Source organism: Thalassophryne amazonica, chromosome 23 (assembly GCF_902500255.1).
Source record: "Thalassophryne amazonica chromosome 23, fThaAma1.1, whole genome shotgun sequence".
Classification (NCBI taxonomy): domain Eukaryota; kingdom Metazoa; phylum Chordata; class Actinopteri; order Batrachoidiformes; family Batrachoididae; genus Thalassophryne; species Thalassophryne amazonica.
In genome coordinates, this window is record NC_047125.1 from 2,997,724 (window position 1) to 3,025,516 (window position 27,793).

A 27,793-nucleotide genomic window follows, 5' to 3' on the forward strand; every position below is an offset into this window, starting at 1 on the left:
GGTCTTGTCTCAGAGTGATGCTGAAAAACTAATTCATGCATTTATTTCCTCTAGGCTGGACTATTGTAATTCATTATTATCAGGTTGTCCTAAAAGTTCCCTAAAAAGCCTTCAGTTAATTCAAAATGCTGCAGCTAGAGTACTGACGGGGACTAGCAGGAGAGAGCATATCTCACCCGTGTTGGCCTCTCTTCATTGGCTTCCTGTTAATTCTAGAATAGAATTTAAAATTCTTCTTCTTACTTATAAGGTTTTGAATAATCAGGTCCCATCTTATCTTATGGACCCATCGTAGTACCATATTACCCCATTAGAGCGCTTCGCTCTCAGACTGCAGGCTTACTCGTAGTTCCTAGGGTTGCAAGAGTAGAATGGGTAGGCAGAGCCTTCAGCTTCAGGCTCCTCTCCTGTGGGAACCAGCTCCCAATTCAGATCAGGGAGACAGATACCCTCTCTACTTTTAAGATTAGGCTTAAAACTTTCCTTTTTGCTAAGGCTTATAGTTAGGGCTGGATCAGGTGACCCTGGACCATCCCTTGGTTATGCTGCTTTAGACGTAGACTGTGGGGGGGTTCCCATGATGCACTGTTTCTTTCTCTTTTTGCTTTGTATGCATCACTCTGCATTTAATCATTAGTGATCGATTCTCTGCCCCCTCCACAGCATGTCTTTTCCTGTTCTCCTCCCTCACCCCAACCAGTCTCACAGAAGACTGTCCCCTCCCTGAGCCTGGTTCTGCTGGAGGTTTCTTCCTGTTAAAGGGAGTTTTTCCTTCCCACTTGTAGCCAAGTGCTTGCTCAAGGGGGTCGTTTTGAACCGTTGGGGTTTTTTCATAAGTATTGTATGGCCTCGCCTTACAATATAGAGCGCCTTGGGGCAACTGTCTGTTGTGATCTGGCGCTATAAAAAAAAAAGTTGATTGATTGATTGATTGAAGGCTGGGATGGACTACAGGACAACAGGCAAGCAGCTTGGTAGAAGACAACAACTGTCAATCTCCCCGGTCTGGGATTCCATGCAAGATCTCACTTTGTGGGTAAGGATGATTCTGAGAAAGCTCAGAACTACACAGGAGGATTGGTCAATGACCTGAAGAGAGCTGGAACCACAGTCACAAGATTACATTAGTAACACATGATGCTGTCATGGTTTAAAATCCTGCAGGGCAGCAAGGTCTCCCTGCTCAAGCCAGCACATGCCCAGGCCCATTTGAAGTTCACCAGTAGCCATCTGGATGATCCAGAGGAGACATGGGAGAAGATCATGTGGTCAGATGAGACCAGAATAGAACTTTTGGAATCAACTCCACTTACCATGTTTAGAGGATGAGAACAACCCCAAGAAAACCATCCCAACCGTGAAGCATGGGGGTGGAAACATCATACTCTGGGGGTGCTCTTCTGCAAAGGGGACAGGACGACTGCACCGTATTGAAGGGAGGATGGATGGGGTCATGTATTGTGAGATTTTGGCAAACAACCTCCTTCCCTCATTAAGAGCATTGAAGATGGGTCATGGCTGGGTCTTCCAGCATGACAGTGACCCCAAGCACACAGCCAGGGCAACTAAGGAGGGGCTCCATAAGAAGCATTTTAAGGTCCTCGAGTGGCCTGCCAGTCTCCAGACCTGAACTCAATAGAAAATCTTTGGTGGGAGCTGAAAATCCAAACCTGAAAGATCTAGAGAGATCTGTATGGAGGAATGGACCAAAATCGCTGCTGCAGGTGTGAGAAAACCTGGTGAAAAACTACAGGAAACGTTTGACCTCTCTAATCGCAAACAAATGCTAGTGTACCAAATATTAACATTGATGTTCAAATACTTATTTGCAGCAGTAACATACAAATAAATTATTAAAAAAAAAAAAAAAATCATACATTGCGATTTCCGGATTTTTTTTTTTTTTTAGATTATGTCTTTCACAGTGGACATGCACCTAAGATGAAATTTCAGACCCCTCCATGATTTCTAAGTGGAGAACTTGCAAAATCGCAGGGTGTTCAAATACTTACATTCCTCACTGTATATACATTTTTACACAGTTACCCTAACCTGTGCAAGTCAGCATGCAGATTTACCTTGGATTTGTTGTGGCGACCCGAGTGCAAACAAGTGAGCAGCCGAAGGGACTTACTTATCCTTTATTGACCGAGTTTCATTCATGAAGTCAGTGGTGTGTGTACATTTCAGTGTGTGGGTGTGACTGTAAGTGGCACAGTCATTATAATATAACGAGCAGCGGCTCATTATTTTAAGGTGCAAAAAAAATAAATAAATAAATAAATAAATAAATCGTCGGTCTTGTCAAACAATTTTAATCACCAACGACAAGTATTTTAACTAGACACTGGTCTAGCAGGAGAAAATGTCAACTACAAATGGACCTTGCCTGGTCCAAGGCACAGAAAACTAAAACAGAGCTTGATTGGATATCTTTTCATCAAATCTGTAACAAATGCACCTTCCTAATTCAGAAGGCTCAATTCAATTTTTTTTTATCCAAACTCTCTGAACATTTAAAAGACCCCCCAACTAGAGACATTCATCATGAAATGCCCCACGCGCAGTACTATTTTCCATGTAAAGTGCAGTAATATGTACATGTTTGGGGTCGGTATTTGGTTGAACCCTTATGTGTTTGATGTAAACTGAGATACACAGTGGAAAAACTGGAGATTGACATTTATTTCAAAGATGTGGCCAACAGTGACCATAAAAAGTCGGTAGCCTTCGAACAAACTATATATGTACTATATATGTAGTTTCTGCGAGCAATAGGTACCGAGCTACATTGTGCGAAGGATTGGACAGTTTGTGACCACTGGTGAACTTGAAAAGTAGGTCAAGGTCACCGACCTTCGCAGCCCATGCAACGTACGCCTCCAAGGCATATACCCACCAAATATGGAAGTTTCTGTGAGCAATAGGTGCCGAGCTACGTTGCGGCAAACAAATTTCAGGTGAAAGGATTTGACAGTTGACAGACAATTTCAGACGGACAAACCGAAGGATGGACAACCTGGATGCTATATGCCCCGCCTCGCAATGCAAGCGCTGCACAGGGCATAAAAAAAAAATTCTGGAAGGTTGTGAGAACTGCTTCTGGTGTCACATCTACTAGTAAGCTGCCTAATTTCCTTGTCAACGATTCCATAAACTTGACTGATAAATGTACCATGTGAGATCACTTTAATGAACATTTCATTAAAGCAGGACATTTGTTTGATTCCCTCAACACTGGTCTAAAAACTGCTGTAAATTGTGAACCTGCTGGAGTAAGACATCCTCTTATTGATTGTCCATTTCAGTTCAAACCTGTGTGCACCTCTGAGGTCAGTAGTGCAATGAAGATGCTGGATAAAAAAAAAAAAAAAAAAAGTCAGCTGGTCCTGATGGCTTGGATCCATTTTTTCTGGAATCGGCTGTAGACCTGATTGCCGAGCCTAACTGCCATCTTCAATATGAGCCGAATCTCAAAATTATGCATTTTGGCAAAATTATTTGAAAAGTTGGTCTGAATTGAAGGACTTTATAGAATCAAATAATATTTTAAACCCTTTCCGTTCTGGTTTTAGGAAGCAACATAATACCATAACTGCTATCCTAAAAGTTTTAAATGATGTATTTGCGGCACTGGATTCTAAAAGGTTTTGTGTTACACCATTTCTTGATCCTGAGATTTCTTGATCTTGAGATTATTGTCCTTCAGTGTGTTGTAACATTGAATCAGAGCTTTTACATAATAACATTTTTACTTTTTTTTGTTTTTTCATAAAATAATTGTCATCCTACAGCACAAGTATTCACAAAATTACCTGGTAAAAGTAACACGTTTAGTGAACAAACCTGCTTTGTACAAGTAAACTTGAGGATTAAAAGCAGCTTCCAGAACTTTCCGTCCTTTGGTCTCTTCTTTTAAATGATGAATTTCTTCTTCATAATCTGCGATCAATCCTTCTAACAACTCAAATGCTTCATCAGCAGCTGTTGGCAGTTCTTTCAGCCTGTCCCTCAGCTGTTGGACTTTAGACATGTTTGTAGAAAGCCTTTAAAAAGACACAAAAAAAGTTATTGACCAAGTGAATTGATGAATCAGTGAGCTATCAGGGGGAGAACAAGTGCAGAGACTGAGTGACATGGTTCTCCCAAGACAGTGGAACAATGGCATCACGCCATTATACTGCCATCTAGCCCCACTATGCTAAGTAGCATCATCTCATGATGTTTACCACAAAACTTGGTGGGAATTTGACTGCACGTAAACCCATTTTTGTGGGGAAATTTCACATAAACAACTCTCTATTTTAACCAGTTTACATCCAGATGACACAAACCATGACAAAACGCAACCGTTACACAAAGTCATATGATCAGGGGACAATCTTTGGATTTTTTGTTTCATCTTGCTGGGCACCACAGCCTGTGTGGGGCTGGGGTAGTTCCTAGGGTTTTTAAGAGTAGAATGGGAGGCAGAGCCTTCAGCTTTCAGGCTCCTCTCCTGTGGAACCAGCTCCCAATTCGGATTAAGGAGACAGGCACCCTCTCTACTTTTAAGATTAGGCTTAAAACTTTCCTTTTTGCTAAAGCTTATAGTTAGGGCTGGATCAGGTGACCCTGAACCATCCCTTAGTTATGCTGCTATAGACTTAGACTGCTGGGGGGTTCCCATAATGCACTGTTTCTTTCTCTTTTTGCTCTGTATGCACCACTCTGCATTTAATCATTAGTGATTGATCTCTGCTCCCCTCCACAGCATGTCTTTTTCCTGATTCTCTCCCCTCAGCCCCAACCAGTCCCAGCAGAAGACTGCCCCTCCCTGAGCCTGGTTCTGCTGGAGGTTTCTTCCTGTTAAAAGGGAGTTTTTCCTTCCCACTGTCACCAAGTGCTTGCTCACAGGGGGTCGTTTTGACCGTTGGGGTTTTTCTGTAATTATTGTATGGCTTTTGCCTTACAATATAAAGCGCCTTGGGGCAACTGTTTGTTGTGATTTTGCGCTATATAAATAAAATTGATTTGATTTTATCAGCAGTCATTATGAGGCTATAAATAGAGAGACATATATGTTTATATAGATTATATAAAGCTCTGTCTTCATTATTTTGCATGTTTTTAACTACAAAGGACTACTCTCAAACAGCGGGTCCAAAATCAACCTACAGAAATGACTCACTTGACTCACTTTTCTGCTGATTAAAGTCACTTCCAAACTATTGTTTGTTATTGGGGGCAAGAAAAGAAAATCGTCCACCATTTCACACCAGTTTTTTTTTTCTCGTTCCTCATGATGTGCGTTTTCCATGGGACCGTGCACAAAGGTCCTCTGTTGTGGATCATTGCGCGTATGGGAAAAGTTCTTGGGGGAAGTTCTCGTACAGCTACTAAGTTCTTCTGCAGTGTACATCGCACCGAGTGCTGAAGGGAAGTTCTCTTACAGCCGCTAAAGTTCTCCTGCAATGTGCATCGCACTGAGCGCTGAGGTGAAAGTTCTCTTTCAGCCGCTAAAGTTCTCCTCACAGCGAGCCATGAGCCGAGTGCTGCAGGATAGGGGAGACCGGGGCCAGCTTCCCCCGCTAGATTTTTTAATTTTTTCTTACATTAAATAACTTATAATTAAAATAGTTTTAAGTAATAAAAAGATTCTTTAGAAATCTTTGATGTTTGTAAATTAAAACCATGATGATTGATTCCTTCATTTAATATTAAAATAATGAAAAGTGTTATTTAAAATAATAAAATAGTTAATGTGTTAATTTCTTCAGTGATTTCCTCCAGAACTATCTGCCAAACTAGAAAACTGTTGCATCCTAGTAAGAGCAGAATACTACTGGAATGAATTTAAATAAGGAAAGTTGTTTTGTTTTTTCTCACTAAATGGATGCTGCACTCACTCCAGTTTAATAGTCCCAGATTGCATTTCAGAGCTTCTAGAATTCAAACATTTTCGTGCAGGTGGTGTTGGGGGGTAATTTTGGGTTTCAGCTTTTTTTGTTTTTCACCACTTTCATCCCTGAATATGTCAATCGTGAGTCACGTTTGTGCGTATTAAAGTTACTAACTGGGACTTCTGTCTTGTTGCGAGAAAGAAACGAGAATCGTCCTCCGTTCTGTTCACACAGCTCCAAACGCTGCGCGGCTCTCTGATAAGTCAAGTTAGAATGATAGAGTCCAGTCTGAATTAATAACTTCAAAGTGAAACACAGTTTTGTTTATTTTTGTTTTTGCTTTCCTCTGTGATGTAAACTCATTTTGACTTCTGATATGAGCTGGACGGACAAGGAGAGCAGTTGCCATCATCTAATGTAGTCCATGTCCGTCCAGCTCATATCAGAAGTCAAAATGAGTCAAATGGCTCAGAGATCTAAATAGACTGCTGTGTAATGAATGGAACCACACTGCCATCTAGTGGATATCCAGTGTGCGTGAGTGTGTATTTGTCAATCAGTAGGCATTTGTTTGTGGATCTGTGGATTTCGCGAAAAGAATGTCTCAAAATTACATCACAGAGGAAAGCGATGAATGCGTGTAATTGGTGATCCACAAATGCTGAAACTCAATTCACAAATACAATTTCCAGTTTTACAAATGTAAATTTTTTTTTTTTTTTTTTTTTTTTTTTTTTACAAATTAAGTTTTATATTTGCAAATACAACATTATTTGCAAAGACCAATTTACAAGTTACAAATATGAAATTTGCATTTGTGGATATCTGAACACATTTGCAAATCAATGATTATTTGTAGATCACCCTGTGTGCATTTACAATATTAATGAGACAATTTTAACCCCATAGAATGAGGGCTGTATTTTACATTCTCAACGTTCTGTAGGCTGTAACCTGAGCAACATGAAACATGGAAAAAAAAAAACTTGCTGGTAGAACAAAGTCAGTGTAATAAAACAAAAGTTGGCAGTTTATTCTAGTGTCTTTATTTGAATGCATATTTTTTGTTTTCATCATTAAGTTTTAATGCAAAAATAGTCCTATACATTAGACCTATATTCTTATTTTGGGCATGATCCAAATATGTACTTGATTGGTATCGGCCGATCAAAATTTCAGTGATCAGTGATCGGCCTAAAAAATCCTGATCGGTGCACCTCCAGAACGGTACATTCCACTGTTACAGGAGCTTTTGTCATGGAAAGAGGAGCGGAGGAATTCTGCGCGTCGCGGAAGAGGACAAGTTGGACATGCCCAGCTCTCCACAATTTCTCTTATACTCACTCGACTGGTAAGCCACTGAAAGCCGAGATAGGCATGACCCAACTTGTCCTCTGACACTCCAATACGGAGGTGTTCTTTGTCTCGCTCCATCAGCGAATCCATCGTGACGCGCGAAACCTCCGCGCGGCTTTCCATGACAAAATCTCTTGTTAAAAGCGAAATCTGCTGGAAAATGGCTGATGTCCAGCTCTTGTGATAACCAGATAAATTGCACACGATGGTCCCGGATCCATACAGCCATCCGTTTAGAAATGAAATGGTCGTTTCAGCCTGTCGATCGCAGCTTGGAGCGCGGCGCACCGTGCGCCATTGTGGACCGTCCTTAAAGCGGTAGTAACACTCAATCTCTGTGAAGCCCATAAAATTTTCACCGAAAGCATCTGAATTTTCCGAATGGTTTCCAGCTGCCTGTCTCTAACAGTTTCTGAAAAAATTCTGATGGAACAAAGCCCAAATCATTCCGCCATTTCCTCGAGAGGGGTGGACCAGTGCTCACTCAAAGCCTGCACACAGGTGAATGACGCTACCGACAGGCGTGAAAAAAACTCACGCATGCGCACGAAGGTTCAAGCTTGGCTGACGTAAAAACATATGAATCAAATCCATATATTTTTTGCATAAAATAAAAAGGTCGGATACTTTTCTAACAGACCTCGTATATATACATACATACATACACATATATATATATATATATATATATATATATATATATATATATATACACACACACACACACAATTTTTACCTCATTTCTTAAGTCTTGTACTGTTACAAGTATTATTATTATTGTTTATCCTTGCACACGCTGTTCGATGAACATTTTCCTCTACTTGCACCCACCTTGTGTGTTGTCTTAAGAGCTGATATAACATATGAATTTGACCTCTGTGAGATCAATAAAGTTTATCTATCTATCTAGATAACCACCTCAAGCTTTGATCTGGATGGGAAAAAAAAAAGAAAAAAAAAAACGGCAGCTGACTTAGGTCGCCCAAATATAGGGGAATTGCTTTTTGGTGCCAAAACATGAAAGTCTCTCCATACAATGGAGAAAAGAGACTTTCATGCCAACAATGTCTGAAATGCTTTTGACAAAAACTACAGATTTTGTTTATTTCTATTTATGTCCAGAGATCAAGGATCCAGCGACCAATTTCATATTTACTTGACTCAATAAAATGCTGTTGACATAAAAAACCTGAAAAGCCTACTTTTAATACACAGAAAATTAACAGGAGGTATCGATAAGGAATCGGATAGATAATAATATCAATAACATCAAAATCAAATCAATTTTATTTATATAGCGCCAAACCACAACAAACAGTTGCCCCAAGGCGCTTTATATTGTAAGGCAAAGCCATACAATAATTACGGAAAAACCCCAACGGTCAAAACGACCCCCTGTGAGCAAGCACTTGGCAACAGTGGGAAGGAAAAACTCCCTTTTAACAGTCTAATAATAGATTAAATGCAGTGTTGAGGCTGTCATTCTCAGCATCTGTGTGGATGTTAAAATCGCCCACTATAATTATCTTATCTGAGCTAAGCACTAAGTCAGACAAAAGTTCTGAAAATTCACAGAGAAACTCACAGTAACGACCAGGTGGACGATAGATAACAACAAATAAAACTGGTTTTTGGGACTTCCAATTTGGATGGACAAGACAGAGTCAAGCTTTCAAATGAATTAAAGCTCTGTCTGGGTTTTTGATTAATTAATAAGCTGGAATGGAAGATTGCTGCTAACCCTCCGCCTCGGCCCGTGCTACGAGCGTTCTGGCAGTTAGTGTGACTCGGGGGTGTTGACTCATTTAAACTAACATAATCATCCTGCTGTAACCAGGTTTCTGTAAGGCAGAATAAATCAATATGTTGATCAATTATTATATCATTTACTAACAGGGACTTAGAAGAGAGAGACCTAATGTTTAATAGACCACATTTAACTGTTTTAGTCTGTGGTGCAGTTGAAGGTGCTATATTATTTTTCTTTTTGAATTTTTATGCTTAAATAGATTTTTGCTGGTTATTGGTAGTCTGGGAGCAGGCACCGTCTCTACGGGGATGGGGTAATGAGGGGATGGCAGGGGGAGAGAAGCTGCAGAGAGGTGTGTAAGACTACAACTCTGCTTCCTGATCCCAACCCTGGATAGTCACGGTTTGGAGGATTTAAGAAAATTGGCCAGATTTCTAGAAATGAGAGCTGCTCCATCCAAAGTGGGATGGATGCCGTCTCTCCTAACAAGACCAGGTTTTCCCCAGAAGCTTTGCCAATTATCTATGAAGCCCACCTCATTTTTGGACACCACTCAGACAGCCAGCAATTCAAGGAGAACATGCGGCTAAACATGTCACTCCCGGTCCGATTGGGGAGGGGCCCAGAGAAAACTACAGAGTCCGACATTGTTTTTGCAAAGTTACACACTGATTCAATGTTAATTTTAGTGACCTCCGATTGGCGTAACCGGGTGTCATTACTGCCGACGTGAATTACAATCTTACCAAATTTACGCTTAGCCTTAGCCAGCAGTTTCAAATTTCCTTCAATGTCGCCTGCTCTGGCCCCCGGAAGACAATTGACTATGGTTGCTGGTGTCGCTAACTTCACATTTCTCAAAACAGAGTCGCCAATAACCAGAGTTTGTTCCTCGGCGGGTGTGTCGCCGAGTGGGGAAAAACGGTTAGAAATGTGAACGGGTTGGCGGTGTACACGGGGCTTCTGTTTAGAACTACGCTTCGTCCTCACAATCACCCAGTCGGCCTGCTTTCCCGGCTGCTCGGGATCTGCCAGAGGGTAACTAACGTCGGCTAAGCTACCTTGGTCCGCACCGACTACAGGGGCCTGGCTAGCTGTAGAATTTTCCACGGTGCGGAGCCGAGTCTCCAATTCGCCCAGCCTGGCCTCCAAAGCTACGAATAAGCTGCACTTATTACAAGTACCATTACTGCTAAAGGAGGCCGAGGAATAACTAAACATTTCACACCCAGAGCAGAAAAGTGCGGGAGAGACAGGAGAAGCCGCCATGCTAAACCGGCTAAGAGCTAGTAGCTGCGCTAAGCTAGCGGATTCCTAAAAACACACAGTGAATAATGTGTAAATAATTTAGAGGTGATTCAGCAGAGGGAGTGCTTAAAGTTAAGGCACGTGAAGATTACACTGTGAAACAAATCGTTATCTAGGTAACTAGATCAATCTAACTGCACAGATTAAACAGCTAACAGATACAGAAAAACACCGCTGTGCTCCGGAACAGGAAGTGATACAATACTGCAGTGAGAGCCAACCACCAGTAGAGGCAAAGAGTTTAGTGAATCCAACATCTTATCAATATCCATCCCTACAAGTGCATTTGTCGCTTTATGTGTGCTACCCTGTATTTTCATGTTTTTACATTATTATAGAACTCAAATGGAATCCCCTCTCACTATCGCACGGCGTTCTGGCTGGAGATCGGGGTAGAAGTTCCCCGCGGCCTCGGAGGACGAAGCTCAGGACTGAAAGCTTCGTCTTTAGGCGGCGGAGCTAAACTAATGCTAACAGGCCCGCTAGCCGACCAGACACTAAGCTGGTCTGGAGTGTCCGTGATATCTAACTCCACTGAACTCAGAAGCTGCTCTACCTTACGGACACGGCTCTCTCAGAGGGCCACCCTGTCTGACAACATCACACAAGTTATTTTAAAGTGTTGAGCACCAAGAAAAGAACAAGCGAGGAGCGATAGCTAGCACAAGCTAAGTGCTAACGAGAAGCTAACCACTGCTAGGACTCACACAGCAGCAAATTAATGAGCTAAACTCCGTAGCTGTTGTATTTAAAGACTAACAAAAGTAATGTACAATTAATTAAGATAAACGATTCTCACCTTGTAGCCAGTAGAAGAGCGAAGTCCAGGCGCCGAGGAGTCAGTCCATTCACAGGGGCGGGAGCCTGCTCTTCCTGCAATCTGATTGGCCACCCTGTGTGCTTCTTCAATTGTTATTGGCTGCTGGTCATGTCAATCATTGTGCTCGATGTAAGACACCGTTGGTATGATCAAACGGAAACAAAACTGAAACCTAGTATAAGACTGCACCGTGTATGCAACACTACTGAGCTTTATTTTGACAAATTTAGTAAGTGGTTCTGCAGCTGCGCCGATTAAATGCTGCAGCTTCACCGATCACGTTTAAGTCCGCGCGCGCGCGATATCCCGTAGAACACTGTATTTCCATAATCTCTATAAATATTCCTGAGAATTGTCAAATTGAAAAGCGTGGACATGCTTTTCACTGTTGCAGCACAAGTAATGTGTTGCTTTCGGTGTGTTTGTTGACTGACTGATTGATTGATTGAGTTTATTTTGTAAAATCAATATAAGTACACAGAGGTGAATATATCAATGACAAACAATAAACGATTATTTCCATTGTGGTCTTCGTGAAACTATCACGTGACAAAATAGAGGGGCTTGATTGAACATGTACAACTTGTAAATAAGACAATAGGACCTTAATAATTAATGTAAATAACTATATACAAGTATACAGTTTACGGGTGATTCTTAGACTACGGGCACTTTTATGTCCCTTGATCATATTTTATGAAAAAAAGAAAAAAGGAGAAATTTCACACTTTTATAGTTATCTTTACAATGAAAGTGTTTTAAGAAATTTGTTCTAGTAGTCTATGATGACTTTTTCACCTTTTTTCAGCATCATTATATGCAAATATTGCCGTTTTGTGTTTGTCCCACACCCAGACTTATGATCTTCAATGATGAAAATGAATAGTAAAAAAAACGTTTTTTCTAATGTTTTAAAATATCTCTGAATAAAATATCAGTAAAATAATCAAAACATAATTGGGGTATTCAATGTCATACAACTGTTGTGATTTTTTTTTAACTAAATGTAGTTGTCCCACAGTATTGCCATAATTTCCACCACAACAATAATGTCCCTTTAAAAAGTTTGTATGAAAGATTGTGTGGGTAGTTTCTATGGAGATAAACAGTGACATCAGAGCACATGTATATAGCGCCAAATCACAACAAACAGTTGCCCCAAGGCGCTTTATATTGTAAGGCAATGGTGTGGTGGAAATTACATTTACAAGGCCAATAGTGCCCGTAGTTAAAGAATCACCCTTGCACTGGAATACCAATAAAAGAAGTCCAAATTGTTCTTAAAGCCCTGGTCTTCGGTCACTGTGGCATTTTGTTTAAAAAAAAAAAAAAAATTCCACTTACCTGCAGAAAGTATTTGAATCAGATGGGGGAAAAAACAAAGTTATTTCTTAAAATTTAAAACAACAGTGAAACACACATCGTAATAAAGTTATAAAAGTGCTTTTCTTTTATGTACATTTTATTTATATTTTATTTATATAAAAACAATCATAAACTATATATTTTTTGATGGTTCATGTTGGCAGGGAGGTGTGGCGTTTGAAATATCCCGCGCCATTGACGTAACTGTCTACGAGCTGTGAGGAGACAGAAGGACAACAAAGCTTCACATGAACAATCAGGTGCAGTAAAAAGCGCTGGTTCCACCACATCTGTCACATCTGATCTGCTCAGGCTGCATGAAGTGACTCAGTGTGCACGCTGACAAACTGGAATCACTGTCAGTGTGACTGAGCAGCTTCAGCAAACTCCTGCATCTTATTAATGATCATTTATTCAAGAGAAATTAAGACCATTAATGCTGCATTTACACATAACGACAACGAGTCACAAATGTCACGAAGTAAACATTCTTGGCTGCTGATCACGAATGTGGTGATCTGAGGCGTCAAGTGTCCTCAGGAACTGCTGCAACCTGTTACCACGTGTTCCGATTAATGGCACATGTTGCTGGTGAATTATCAGGAACCGTTACGCACAGTCAAAAACGCTGATACAAATAAAAATGTTTCTAAATGGGAAGCCATGAGCGTTCGATAAAATCCATTGGTCAGTTTAATGATCTTATATAAACCAATATAAAAAATATATAAAGATCCTAAACCTCGAGCCACATGGCCAAATCAGAGGACAAAATTTGCCAATTTTAGAATGCTTCAAAGGGTGGTACTACTTTAAAACTTCTTTAATTTGTTATCAGACTGTGTTACCATGGCAATCTGTGTACCTGTGAGTACATAATATCTCTATAATTGCTGAGTTATGATGAGAAAGTTCTAAATTGTTTGATATTTTCAGGAGAGCTCCGACAGATACACCAGATTTCCCCATTTTGGCCAAAAAGCCATTTTTAGCCTCATAAAGTTCAAATCAAATCAAATCAATTTTATTTATATAGCGCCAAATCACAACAAACAGTTGCCCCAAGGCACTTTATATTGTAAGGCAAAAGCCATACAATAATTACAGAAAAACCCCAACGGTCAAAACGATCCCCTTTCACAAAGTTTTAATCCCAGAGAATAACTGATGCAAAAAATATGGATACCAATTTTAGTAAATATGTGCAAGACGAACTTCCTAGGTGGTTCCATTATAAAATTATAAGCCCCTGAAGTTGGGAAAAAGCAATTTTTTTACATCCAGCATTTGTAGGGTCAAATTTTTAAAGTCTTTATAACCTAAACTAAGAGTAATTAAAAGGTCATCTTTAGCACGATGAGTAATATCATATAGACCTACATGTAAGAATGATTCTTACAAAACCTGAGGGGGTGACAGAGGGAAGTTCCTGAAATTTAATTAAGTTGGCACCAAATGACCCTCATACTGAAGAGGAAAGTATTGGGAGCCAAGAAACAACTTATCATATATCCATCATTTGTTCTTCAAGAAAGCTTGAGGTCCAAAAGAGAACATTGATGCCTACGTGACTGACTTAAAGAAAAAAGTGAAAGACTGTGAATTTGGCCGTCTCCACGATTGGTTGATACGGGACAGGATTGGTGTTCGAGAGGACCAGGTGCGTGCAAGATTATGAGAAACATTGAAAAGGGCCATAACACTAAAGAAATGACATCCAATCACGTAAAAGTGCTCAAGGAAGAAGTGTCAAGGATTGGAAAAAGACAGACAGAACCAAGGCAAAGATGAGTAAAATAGAACACAAATCAAAAATGAGTGTAAATGATCAGAAAGCTGACATACCCTGTTCTAGATGCGGCTACAAACATGGTCAGAAGCAACATCCAGCTCATGGTCAGACATGCAATACATGCAACAAAAAGAGTCACTTTGCTAAAACATGCAGAATGACTAAGAGTCTGTGATTTGTAGTCAGTCTGGAAAAAGGTTCTGCACCTACGGACAATTTAAAGTCTCCAATCCACCTAAAACCTGCATGTCTTTGGATGTGGGAGGAAGCCGGAGTACCTGGAGGGAACCCACACACACATGGGGAGAACATGCAAACTCCACACAGAACAAAGGTGGAAATCAAACCCATGACCTTCTTGGTGTGAGGCAACAGTGCAAACCACTCATCCACTGTGTTGTCCCCTATTCATAAATTATTATTATTATTATTATTATTATTCATCCATCCATCCATTTTCTACCACTTTATCCAGAGTCGGGTCACGGGGGCAGCAGCTCAAGCAAAGCCGCCCAGATCTCCCAATCCACACACACCTCCTCCAGCTCCTCCGGGGGAACCCCAAGGCGTTCCCAAGCCAGCCGAGAGACGTAGTCCCTCCAGCATGTCTTGGGTCTTCCCCGGGGCCTCCTCCCAATGGGACGTGCCCGGAACACCTCTCCAGCAAGGCGTCCAGGGGGCATCCGGAAGAGATGCCCGAGCCACCTCAACTGACTCCTTTCGACGTGGAGGAGCAGCGGCTCGACTCCAAGCTCCTCCTGAGTGACCGCGCTCCTCACCCTATCATTATTTAAATCACATGTACAACTTTGTGACTCACTTATGTTTATTTTGTTTATTTTTTTCTTTTGTGGGTCAGTGAAGTATTTAAATGGAAATTTTTTTTTTTCCTCCCATTTCAAATAAATTAAATAAAAACTGCTTTTCTACCTGCTATTCATCCAACAGTTTGTATTGTATTATTTAGAGCACTTTTTATCCAAATTTGATAATCCTGAAAAGTCTGTATCCAGAAAAAAAGGTCAGACAAATTACCTGATTCTAGATAGCAAATAATAATATTAACGAATCTGGATCACTTTAATCCAGATTAAATCTTTTGAGTAACTGACCTCTGAACTGCAGAAACGGAGTGAACTATCATGTAGTTTTCACTCTGAACACTAGGGGCGCCGTTTCTCTCTTTTCCTGCTTACATAACCTGAGGTGGTTTGTTCAGATGGGTTGTGTCAGTGTGGTCAGTTGGAAAGTGTTCATCATGTTTTAATGTGCTGTCCTATGTATTCTAGTGATAGGCGGAAATTGTTTAAAGATTTGTCAGACTGTGGATTGACTGAGTTTTCTTTTAGGTCAATTTTTTCTGAGGGCAGTTACTCGCATTTAGTGGACAAAGCTGTGATTAAGTTCCTCCATTCCACCAACCTCTATTTGAGAGTCTAACATGAGATAAAGTATTTACCTATTACCTGTGGGGGGGCAGCATTATGCTACGCCAGCGTATAGCTTGCCGGAATCTATTGGAAGAAGAAGAAGAAGAAGAAGGTGGTGGTTGTTGTTTGTTTCGTTTCACTTTCACTTTTTTTTCCTGCCGTCTGCGTCTTTTCGTCTCTGTTGCTGTTGGTGATCAGGTAAATGATTGTTTTTTAAGTTTTGGATGTCGTTATTAAGTGCTAAATGTTGGTTTGTCGTTTGTTTCCTCGGTTTGTTTCGTGTGTTGGTGGAGAGTTTTTCGCTGTCGGACCGTAGACAAACACATTTACTCAAAGAGCAAATTACTCCAACAAACTTACATTTATGTGTGAAGGAAACGCCCTGATGACGATTCGGGGTTAAAACGCTTTGGTGTGTTCTTGTATGAACTAATCTTTATTTGTGGTTCTGTGGGCGCAGTTTGAACTGTGTGTCGAAATTCTGAAGCTTGTCTCGAGTCCTGCAGTGACTGAAGCTTGTGTTTCTCAGAAATCACGTGACCGATACGCATCAGGGGCATGACTTTTTTAAAGATCTTAATTTGAGATTTCGATATACAAAAATGAAGAAGCAAAAAATGCAGGTAACAGAACATAAACATCAATGTGACGGAGGATATATCAAGTCTTATCAGTGAAAAAAGAAAGAAATGTCAAAGTGTGTAAGACACAGTAAACTCCTCTGAGGTCTCTGAATGATAAATCACTACTGCAGTGTGTATAGTCACTTTTCTTATGTGTTAGCTCCAAAGTATTTAAGCTCCAAAGTAAATAAACCTGCCAGAAATATTTGAAAACTCAGAAGGGATTTGGAGATTCACATTTTGCATAAGTAAAACTTGCCAATTAGCAACATTTACAAAGGAAAGTCTTATCATTACATACAAATATTGTAATGACATCCTTCAGACTAACTGCGATGGTGTGTTCAGGTTTTTCATAGATATATTTTTGAAAATCTCTCCAAAACTTTGACGACACAGCAAAATAAACAAAATAAATGTGAAATCGTCTCTGATTCAATCCCACAAAAGGTGCATTTATCATCCAAGTTGGTGAACCTGGAAATTATGTTATTACAAGGATAAATATTGTGTAGTATTTTGAACTGAAGTTCTCTTATTTCATTTGAAAGGCAAAAACTGGAAGGGGCACAGCCATGTTTTACACCAATTTATATCACCTAATTGTGAATTAGAGAAGAATTTTCCTTTGTGGGAGCACTTGTTATAACTATTCCGTTCAAAGGTCTTTTTATTTGAAAAAGAAAAAAAATAGGAAGGAAAAGTATGAGTTTGGTTATACAAAGACAAATTTTCCCTCATATATGACAATTATCATGAACATGAAAAAAGAAACAAAATGGCAAAATGTAGTAATAACTGAAGACCTTCTGGAGCAGCTGAGAAAAAAGATAGTATGACGATTGCCTTCGACAGACTCAGGTAGACCAACAATACGGATATTCTGTCTCCTGCTCCGTCCCTCCAAATCTGAAGTTTAGATTTCATCCACTTGTTTTCCTCCTTCAGTTAGGCGCACGTAGCTTTGATTAGCTCGAGACATTGACTCACTTCCTTCGCGTTAGACTCGAGGTCCACGATGCATTGTCCGTGGCACGAGATTAAGGCCTGAATCTGGTCGTGTTTTTTGACCACCATGGCAAAAGTGGACTTGAGGTCCACGGCCAGTGCTGCTCTGGGCTGCTTCAGGAGGTCTGAAATGTGCGCCGCTTTGAGCCTAGCCTCGTTGTTAGCAGTAGCTGTGGAGTTTTCTGCAGAAGCATCCTTTCTTGTTCATTTGCCAGCTTTAGACATATTTCTGTCATGTGTTTCGGCTGCTTCCAATACAAGTTAGAACGTGGACCATCTTTGAAGACAAAAAGAGTGTTTTTTGATAAAAGAATAGAAAAAAGTTGTGGTAACGAGAGAACTGCACACTTACTCCACCTGCAGCCAACCAGAAATCTGAAGCGTATTCTTAACATGTTTGTAATTTTTTATCAAGTACATCAATCCCCCCAATCGTAAGAGAAAGTGTTTGAACCTCAATCCTGTCATTGCCACCCTTATTAGCACAATATCTCAATGGCTCTTGTTAATCTTGTTAAGATTTTCATCAAATTGGATTCCAGTTTAAACTGAAACTGTTAAATGTGCCTGAAGATTAGCAGGAAGATTTTTTTCAAAGCAAAACTGAGTATGTGGATTTATCTTTAAAGTTCATTATAAATCCTCTTGCTCATGATGGAGGCACTCAATTAGCTCATGCTAATGCTAACCTGTTATAGCATTAGCATTATGCCATGCTGAGGAGTATGAGACCCGGAACACCCTATGTGATGCCCGTGTCTGGGTGTCACCATGTTGATGGCCCCTTCCACACTGATTCACGTTGAACTCATTAATGCATAAAGGGGCGGAATCTGGGTGGCTCAGTGTGTGATGAACACGCCCCTCTCTTTGCGTCCAGACCAGCTAAGCTAACAGGTTAACCTGGGTTTGTTAAATCATGTTTTTGGACTGTGCTGTGGTTCTCCTCACAGTTTACTTTGTTGTGGACGTTTAAAGTTATGAGCCACATATTTTCTCAGTAATGACGCATTAAGTGGAGCAAATGGTTGAAGCTAACAACTGTTGCTAAAGGAGCTAAAATGCTCCAAACGACAGACACAACACTAGAGCTAGCAGACGCAGCCAGCAGACACTGAGCTAAAGACGCTGTGAGAGACGGAGCTGCTCAGTCAAAGAGACCACACCTCTAAAATTTACAGACCTTTTATGGTTTAAAATCTTAAACTAAGAAGTGAGAACAAAGTTCACCCGTCCATGTATAGTGCCCAAAACAGTTTTTGTTCCAGGCTGTGGCTGGATGTTTGTTTCTGCTCTAAAGTTGGACATTTTAACATGGACTTGAAGGGGAAGCTGCTCTCTTCTGGAGCCTCAAGTGGACAGTGGAGGAACTGTTAGGAGGGTAAGACAGTGAGGGTCAGTGTCTCTGCTCGGATCAAAGCTCCGTGCTCGGATCAAAGCTCTGTCCTCCTCCTCCTGCTGCACGGAGCAGACTATAGAGACAAACACTGTGACGTGCACGAGGTTATTCTGTGGTTCTGCTGCCAGAAATCTGACAAAAATTAACAACTTCCTGCAGATTAAATTTTTTTTCTTGTTTTCAAAGTTTTTCTGTCAGCATAGTTTGTCATGAGACACAGAGGAATGCTGGGAAATCCTGTGAGATCACGTTGTGTCTGTGTGAAGGTGTGGACTCTGCTATGGATCAGTGTGAGGACACCGAGGACGGACCCTTGAAAACCGGTCTGTGTGGGTACCATGAGATCCAGATCAAAGCTCAGAGGTGAGACCAGGATCTGAAACTGTGACTGTTGACCAGGTCAGAGGTCACCGCTCGCATCACTGCACCATAATTATTCACGCTCAGAGCTCATATGTTCAATATGTCGTCACTGGATGTGGCAAGCTGTTAGTCTGCTGATTTTGCAGCAGCTTGAAGTTGAAAATACAGTTTGTCTCACAGCGCGGTGGAGACACAGCGAACAACATTCACACATTTTTCCTCTGACTGTGTTAGCGCAGCTAAAAATAAAGAACAGTGCCACACCCGCAGTGAGATTAATTTCACACTGACAGACTCTAACTGAACAAACCAGACTTATTTCTAATTCATTAATTATGTTGTAGATTTTCTTTAACCCAGTATGTTGAGGGGTGGTACCATTGCGCCCTCTAGTGACCAGCTGTCACTGCTTTTAAACATTACACTGGTCAACAAACAACAAAAACCTTCTTGCATCGACTTGGAGAACTGATTTAGGGTAACTTTGGGTGCTGAATCTGAGCTCAGATTTCCTCGATCACATCACATTTTTTGCAATCTGCATGTTCCATAGTGATGAATTACGCAAATGTTGCTCATTCACTCACTAGTTTGATGCCACTAATCACACAAAAGCAGCTTCAAAAGTATAGCTTTAAACCAGGTTCGCAAAATGTGAACAAGAGCCGTAATATTGTTTATGGTTCTGAAGACATGTGTAAGACTGCAGCTTCTGCTTCAGTGTTTGACACGAGAAATATGTCTTCATATTTCAAAAGCATGATTGGCAAAAAAAACTAACACCAGATTTGGATTTAGTGCCCTAAATTACCCAAAATCTGTTGAAAAGCTCTGCAAGAAAACACGTTGACCAGTGTCATTGATGATCCTGTTTTCTGATCTTTAATTGTGTTTGTGCTGTTTTTTCTGTCAGGATCCATCAGAGTCCCGACTTGTCTGGACCTGAACCCAGCTGTCTGTCCCTGAAGAGTGACAACTCAAAAGACATTTGGACTGATTTTAAACAGAGGTATTTATATGATTGACATTAAACTGTAACCTGTTGTAAAAATATTTAAACCTGGGTCCCACCAAATAATGAGCCAGGCGTGGGTGTGTCAGCGATTATTCGAAGAATGACCCACGTTTTCACCTATCGCATATCCTCTACTAAGGTACCTCACATGTGCCACGTAGCAGCCTCTAGTGAGCCACGACCGACCTGTCATTAGAGCCTCGAATGGCTCGTGTCAGCCATGCTAAGCCACGTAGTGCCATGATAGCACCATGAATAACGCAGTGTTGGCACATGTTTAGGTATGGGTTTGGTCCAAACCTCCAGCCATCCAACACCTGGTCCCTTTAAAGTGTGGGATTTCAGTTCACAGCATCATTTAAGGATTTCACATTTTTTAAAGGCACTCCAAAAGTAGACGCTCAGTACAGTCCTGTGGTTGTGCGCTGTGCGCCAGGTTGCTGTCCACCTGTAATGCACCAGACCAGCTAGAACCAAACCAAGGGTTCCTGGACAGCCGCCTCTGTGCTCCTCGCTGGCTTGCTGGCTTTATTTTTTTTACCTGGCTTTAAACACAGCCATTTTCACACCGTGATTCCACTTTTAACATTGTGTTCATCCGATTATTTCTGCAAAATCGGTCTTTTGTGTGCGCGCTGCGGCCGCTTTAATTATATACGCCTGCTGCCGCAACTCATGTGGTTCACTTTAAAAAAAAATTCTTTATTTCTTCCACATCTTACAAGCCACAGTGATACAGCTTTTAACTTTGTGTTATGTCTTCAAAATCAGTCTTTTGCGTGCCCTCCTTCTGTGTTGCTGCACAGCTCTGCGCTGTTTTTTGCGACTTCACTGGAGTTATTTCTTCCGCAGCTTTAAACACACATCCACTTTTAGACAGTCATCCAAATTTTTCTTTTGTGAGCTGGCGTTCTGCCTAAATGCTCCTTTGGGGTGTGATGAGTCACTGCCTCAGCACACAGTGCACACACACAGTGGAGCTCATGTGATCCATTAACAAGATATTAAATCAACCTTAGACATACTTTTACAGCTAGTAACTGTTTTATCAAGCGATAAAAACATTAAAAATAGTTACCTTAAGCTGTTCAGAAAACATTCCACATGGAGCAGGAAAGAGAGGAAAAAAGCATCCAGATGAAACAGTCTTCTGTGATTCTAGAAGCCATTAGGTGTTTTCCTGATCCAAGGTTTGGCAGAAAATGATAATAATCCACTACAAAAAAATGATTTTATATGCAGCATCCAGCACACAAAGCAGGTGGAATTGTGTGTGCAAGAGGGCAGCCGCTCCAAAAACAGCCTCTCAAGTCCTGCGTAGCAGGCAGGCGCACGGATAATGAGCTTTTAGCAGCCCCGTAAGCACCACGCACATGCCTCTAATGGCGCTTTTCTACTTCACAAAAGTAGCACTACTCGGCTCGACTCTACTCGTTTTTTTTGTTTTTTTCTTTTGCTTTTCCATTAGGGTTAATACCTGGTACTGGGTGCTTTTTTGGTACCTGCTCAGAAGTGGTGCCAAGTGAGCCAAGCCACTACTAAAATGTGATGTCAACAGGCTGCTGGCCACTAATTGGTCAGAGAATGCCGTCACTTTTAAAATGCCGTCACATTTGTAAATAATCACGGTGGTGTTACAGAAACCGGGTTTATGTTTTGTTTCACTGCAATTTTTTTTTTTTTTTTTTTTTACTCCCATAAAACCACACCGTGGTCCGTGGATACATTGTGGACGTTTCTGTGTTTGGTGGCGGAGGAGAGAATACAGAGAGGTGGATGAAGCGATCCGAAATGAGACAGTTTTCCAGTCTTTGGCCGCTCACGGGTACCGGACATTACAGCAACGCAGAGAACAGCTGAAAAAGTTTAAAAGTGATTACAGGACCACAACGACCAGAGTAGGTCGGACCGTAAGGGCTGGAAACGGTTCAGCCACAGCAACGCTGTTTATGGACACCGACCGGCGAGCAACGGGAGGCAGGATGACCGCATCTTGGTCGCAGCTTTGTTGGAAGCGGTAAGTGTTTTTGTGACTCTGTCTGTTGTCTGCTTGAAAGCACCGTTTAACATTACTTATCCCATTGGTGGGAAGCACACTTTAATAAACGAAGACCGTTGTCTCATGTATACAGATACAGTGAGCTAGCTAACTCTGTGCTCCGCTTTAAGGTATTAACTTCTGACAGAAAAACACCTAAAGTCAGTATGACGACAAACGTTTACTTCTAATTTAGTGCCATCATGTTGTTGATGAATCCAGTTCCATAACCGAGGGTTCGACCACCAGTTTCAACATCTGTATCAACTGACTGGAAAATCACTAAAGGCCCTTGGGCAAGGCCTTTAATCCCCTATTGCTCCCGGTGTGTAGTGATGGCAGCACCCTGACATTGGGGTGAATGTGAGGCATAATTGTAAAGCGCTTTGAGTGTCTGATTCAGATGGAAAAGCGCGATATAAATGCAGTCCATTTACCATTAGAAAGTGGAAGAAACACAAGATGACTGTCAGTCTCTCTCAGTCTGGGATTCCATGCAAGATCTCACTTTGTGGGATAAGGATGATTCTGAAAAAGCTCAGAACTACACAGGAGGACCTGGTCAATGACCTGAAGAGAGCTGGGACCACAGTCACAAGGATTACATTAGTAACACATGATACTGTCATGGTTTAAAATCCTGCAGGGCAGGAAGGTCCTCCTGCTCAAGCCAGCACATGTCCAGTCCCGTTTGAATTCACCAGTGACCATCTGGATGATCCAGGGGAGACATGGGAGAAGGTCATGTAGTCAGAAGAGACCAAAATATAGCTTTTTGGAACCAGCTCCACATACCATGTTTAGAGGATGAGAACAACCCCAAGAAAACCATCCCAACTGTGAAGCATGGGGGTGGAAACATCATACTCTGGGGGTGCTCTTCTGCAAAGGGAACAGGACGACTGCACCGTATTGAAGGGAGGATGGATGGGGTCATGTATTGTGAGATTTTGGCAAACAACCTCCTTCCCTCATTAAGAGCATTGAAGATGGGTCATGGCTGGGTCTTCCAGCATGACAATGACCCCAAACACACAGCCAGGGCAACTAAGGAGGGGCTCCATAAGAAGCATTTCAAGGTCCTGGAGTGGCCTGGCCAGTCTCCAGACCTGAACTCAATAGAAAATCTTTGGAGGGAGCTGAAACGCCAAACCTGAAAGATTTGGAGAAGATCTGTATGGAGGAGTGGACCAAAATCCCTGCTGCAGTGTGTGCAAACCTAGTGAAAAACTACAAGAAACATCTGAGCTCTGTACTTGCAAACAAAGGCTACTGTACCAAATATTAACATTTATTTTCACAGGTGTTCAAATACTTATTTGCAGCAGTAACATACAAATAAATTCTTAAAAAATCATACATTGTGATTTCTAGAATTTTTTTTTAAGATTATGTCCCCCCTACCCAAAAAAAAAAAGAAAAGAAAGCCATAAACATATTGTAAAAAAACAAATCCCACAAAGGTCCAGCAAATTTTGCTGGACCTTCCCCAAAGATTCAGTTATCTTAGTTGCTTTGCATAAAAGTGATGTTCTTTCAAATTATACTCCAAATGGTCTGATTTGTTGGAGCATAATTTTGAAAACATAACTTTTATGCAAAGTGACCAAGATAACTGAAACTCTGGTGAATGATCATACAGAAATTGAAATGTGTTTTTTGATTTATTACAAATCTTGATTTTGCGGGGGGGGGGTCACTCTGTATTTACGTGTATATATAATTTTTTTTTTTTGTAAACTTGCTTTTGTTAATCACTTCCCATCTCTACCTTCATTATTGTCCAGGTAAGAGTAAAAGGAGCCTGTTCCAACAGGAGAGTCTTTCCATCCAGCGATGTTGAAGCTGAACTGGGTTCAGTGTGATCAACACATCCGACTGATCCTCAAAGAAGCAACGGAGGTGGAAGCTGCGTTTAATCAGGCATTCCTTGGCATGCTGGGCGAGCTTATCCACGTGATGCGTGACCGGGGCGTGTGTCCTGCGCCCCCACCCCAGGATTATAGACACATGGAACTTTTGTATAGTTTATGTTGCACAGATTTTTTTTTTGTTTTTGTATTTGCTCTTCTTTTAGTTACAATAAACAATTTGACTTATGTGATTGTATCATAATTTGTCATTTCTGGCTGAGTCAACAGTAAAAAAACATTTTGTCATTGTTTTGGTTTGATGATGGTTCATTTCTAAGAATTTTAATTTGGGAATTGCTGCTCCAGAAGACACTGCACACTACACCTGGCTAAATCTGTACAAAGATGCTGGAGTAAGCATGTCTAAACTGAGATTTTAGCAAATGGTATTTAACATTAAAAGGTTTAGTCTCTTCAGTGATAGCACCGTTACATCAAAGATTTCTGGCTATACGAGGTTCAGGGTTTGATGAGATGTAACATTTTAACACAAACTATTGTACTGTGGTGTATAATTCTGCCGGATAACTTATACCAAAACGGAAGTAATTTATTCAGATATTTTGAACAACCAATTTTACTGTCTGTTTAATGTAAAGTTTATTTTACTACTGGATTTTGCTTAAACAGCTTTTCAAACTGTTAGCATTCAGTTTAAATCAGTAAACCTTGGTAACTTTGACAAATCAAATTGATGTTACACACAATTGGAGACATTTTATCAAAAAGTACAAAAGTTTATTCAAAACTCACAGTGAAATTTAACTGGTATATAACGTTTAGGCAAATGATGACAAAGGTGTCCCATTCCGTGGCATGAGCTTTTGCAGCGGTGACTCTGAGAAAACCATCTGAAACACACACAGCATACATATTTTAATTAGCGCTGTCAGGTTAGTAAAAAATAATGTAATTGATTACAGGGTTTGTAATTCAGCCATATGGGGTGTGCAGCCAGTACATTCTGAGTGCCAGTCCCAAGTCTGGATAAATGAAGAGGGTTGCGTCAGGAAGGGCATCTGGCGTAAAACAAACCAACCCAACTATGCAGACTAAGAATCGAATTTCCATACCGGAACGGTCACGGCCCAAGTTAACAATGTCCATGTACTGTTGCCCAACAGGGTGCCGATGGAAATTGGGCTACTGCTGGGCAATGACGGCGAAGAAGAGGAGGAGAATGTTTCAACAAACAGTGGGAGAATAAAAAAACGAGAAGGGTGGAAATGAGAGTGGGGACTTTGAATGTTGGTAGTATGACTGGTAAAGGGAGAGGAGAAAGGTAGATATATTGTGTGTGCAAGAGACCAAGTGGAAGGGAAGTAATAGGAGGAGCATCGGCGGTGGGTACAAGTTGTTGTACCATGGTGAGGTCAGGAAGAGAAATGGTGTTGGCGTCATTTTAAAGGAAGAGTACGTTAAAAGTGTGTCGGAGGGTAAGCGAGTGTCTGACAGGGTGATGAGTGTGAAGCTGGAAATTGAAGTGGTGGTGATGATCTGCGTAGTTAGATTGAACTAGATAGCAATTTATTTCACAGTGTAATCTTTATGTGCCTTAACTAAAGCACTCCCTCTGCTGAATCACCTCTAAATTATTTACACATTATTCACTTTGTGTTTTTAGGAATCCGCTAGCTTAGCGCAGCTACTAGCTCTTAGCCGGTTTAGCATGGCGGCTTCTCCTGTCTCTCCCGCACTTCTCTGCTCTGGGTGTGAAATGTTTAGTTATTCCTCGGCCTCCTTTAGCAGTAATGGTACTTGTAACAAGTGTAGCTTATTCGTAGCTTTGGAGGCCAGGCCAGGCTGGGCGAATTGGAGACTCGGCTCCGCACCTTAGAAAATCCTACAGCTAGCCAGGCCCCTGTAGTCGGTGCGGACCAAGGTAGCTTAGCCGCCGTTAGCTGCCCCCCAGCGGATCCCGAGCAGCTGGGAAAGCAGCCCGGCTGGGTGACTGTGAGGAGGAAGCGTAGTCCTAAACACAAGCCCCCTGTACACCACCAACCCGTTCACATTGCTAACCGTTTTGTCCCACTCGGCAACACACCCGCCGAGGAACAAACTCTGGTTATTGGCGACTCCGTTTTGAGAAATGTGAAGTTAGCGACACCAGCAACCATAGTCAATTGTCTTCCGGGGGCCAGAGCAGGCGACATTGAAGGAAATTTGAAACTGCTGGCTAAGGCTAAGCGTAAATTTGGTAAGATTGTAATTCACGTCGGCAGTAATGACAATTTACTCGGAGGTCACTAAAACTAATTGAATCGGTGTGTAACGTTGCAAAAACAATGTCGGGCTCTGGAGTTTTCTCTGGGCCCCTCCCCAATCGGACCGGGAGTGACATGTTTAGCCGCATGCTCTCCTTGAATTGCTGGCTGTCTGAGTGGTGTCCAAAAAATGAGGTGGGCTTCATAGATAATTGGCAAAGCTTCTGGGGAAAACCTGGTCTTGTTAGGAGAGATGGCATCCATCCCACTTTGGATGGAGCAGCTCTCATTTCTAGAAATCTGGCCAATTTTCTTAAACCCTCCAAACTGTGACTACCCAGGGTTGGGACTAGGAAGCAGAGTTGTAGTCTTACACACCTCTCTGCAGCTTCTCTCCCCTGCCATCCCCCCAATACCCCATCCCCGTAGAGACGGTGCCTGCTCCCAGACCACCAACAACCAGTAAAAATCTACTTAAGCATAAAAATTCAAAAAGAAAAAATAATATAGCACCTTCAACTGCACCACAGACTAAAACAGTTAAATGTGGTTTATTAAACATTAGGTCTCTCTCTTCTAAGTCCCTGTTAGTAAATTATATAATAATTGATCAACATATTGATTTATTCTGCCTTACAGAAACCTGGTTACAGCAGGATGAATATGCTAGTTTAAATGAGTCAACACCCCCGAGTCACACTAACTGCCAGAATGCTCGTAGCACCGGCCGAGGGGGAGGATTAGCAGCAGTCTTCCACTCCAGCTTATTAATTAATCAAAAACCCAGACAGCGCTTTAATTCATTTGAAAGCTTGACTCTTAGTCTTGTCCATCCAAATTGGAAGTCCCAAAAAACAGTTTTATTTGTTGTTATCTATCGTCCACCTGGTCATTACTGTGAGTTTCTCTGTGAATTGTCAGACATTTTGTCTGACTTAGTGCTTAGCTCAGATAAGATAATTATAGTGGGCAATTTTAACATCCACACAGATGCTGAGAATGACAGCCTCAACACTGCATTTAATCTATTATTAGACTCAATTGGCTTTGCTTAAAATGTAAATGAGTCCACCCACCACTTTAATCATACTTTAGATCTTGTTTTGACTTATGGTATGGAAATTGAATACTTAACAGTATTCCCTGAAAACCCCCTTCTGTCTGATCATTTCTTAATAACATTTACATTTACTTTAATGGACTACCCAGCAGTGGGGAATAAGTTTCATGACAGTACAAGTCTTTCGGAAAGCGCTGTAACTAGGTTTAAGGATATGATTCCTTCTTGGTTATGTTCTCCAATGCCATATACCAACACAGTGCAGAGTAGCTACCTATACTCTGTGAGTGAGATAGATTATCTCGTCAATAGTTTTACATCCTTATTGAGCACAACTTTGGATGCTGTAGCTCCTCTGAAAAAGAGAGCCTTAAATCAGAAGTGCCTGACTCCGTGGTATAACTCTCAAACTCGCAGCTTAAAGCAGATAACCCGTAAGTTGGAGAGGAAATGGCGTCTCACTAATT

The 27,793-nt window shown here is 41.2% G+C and overlaps 2 protein-coding genes across 2 annotated transcripts in view; both read left to right on the top strand.

The window, feature by feature from the left end:
• Positions 1 to 27,793, top strand: part of LOC117504818 — a 3,434,143-nt gene that overhangs the window by 522,343 nt on the left and 2,884,007 nt on the right. The window contains exons 2-3 of the mRNA XM_034164343.1: positions 19,000 to 19,096; positions 20,010 to 20,105. Coding sequence (XP_034020234.1) covers positions 19,000 to 19,096; positions 20,010 to 20,105 — 193 coding nt within the window. The remainder of the gene's footprint in view (positions 1 to 18,999; positions 19,097 to 20,009; positions 20,106 to 27,793) is intronic.
• The window catches only part of LOC117504825 (protein NLRC3-like), a 577,399-nt gene that overhangs the window by 514,619 nt on the left and 34,987 nt on the right, over positions 1 to 27,793 (top strand). The gene's annotated exons all lie outside the window — the stretch shown is intronic.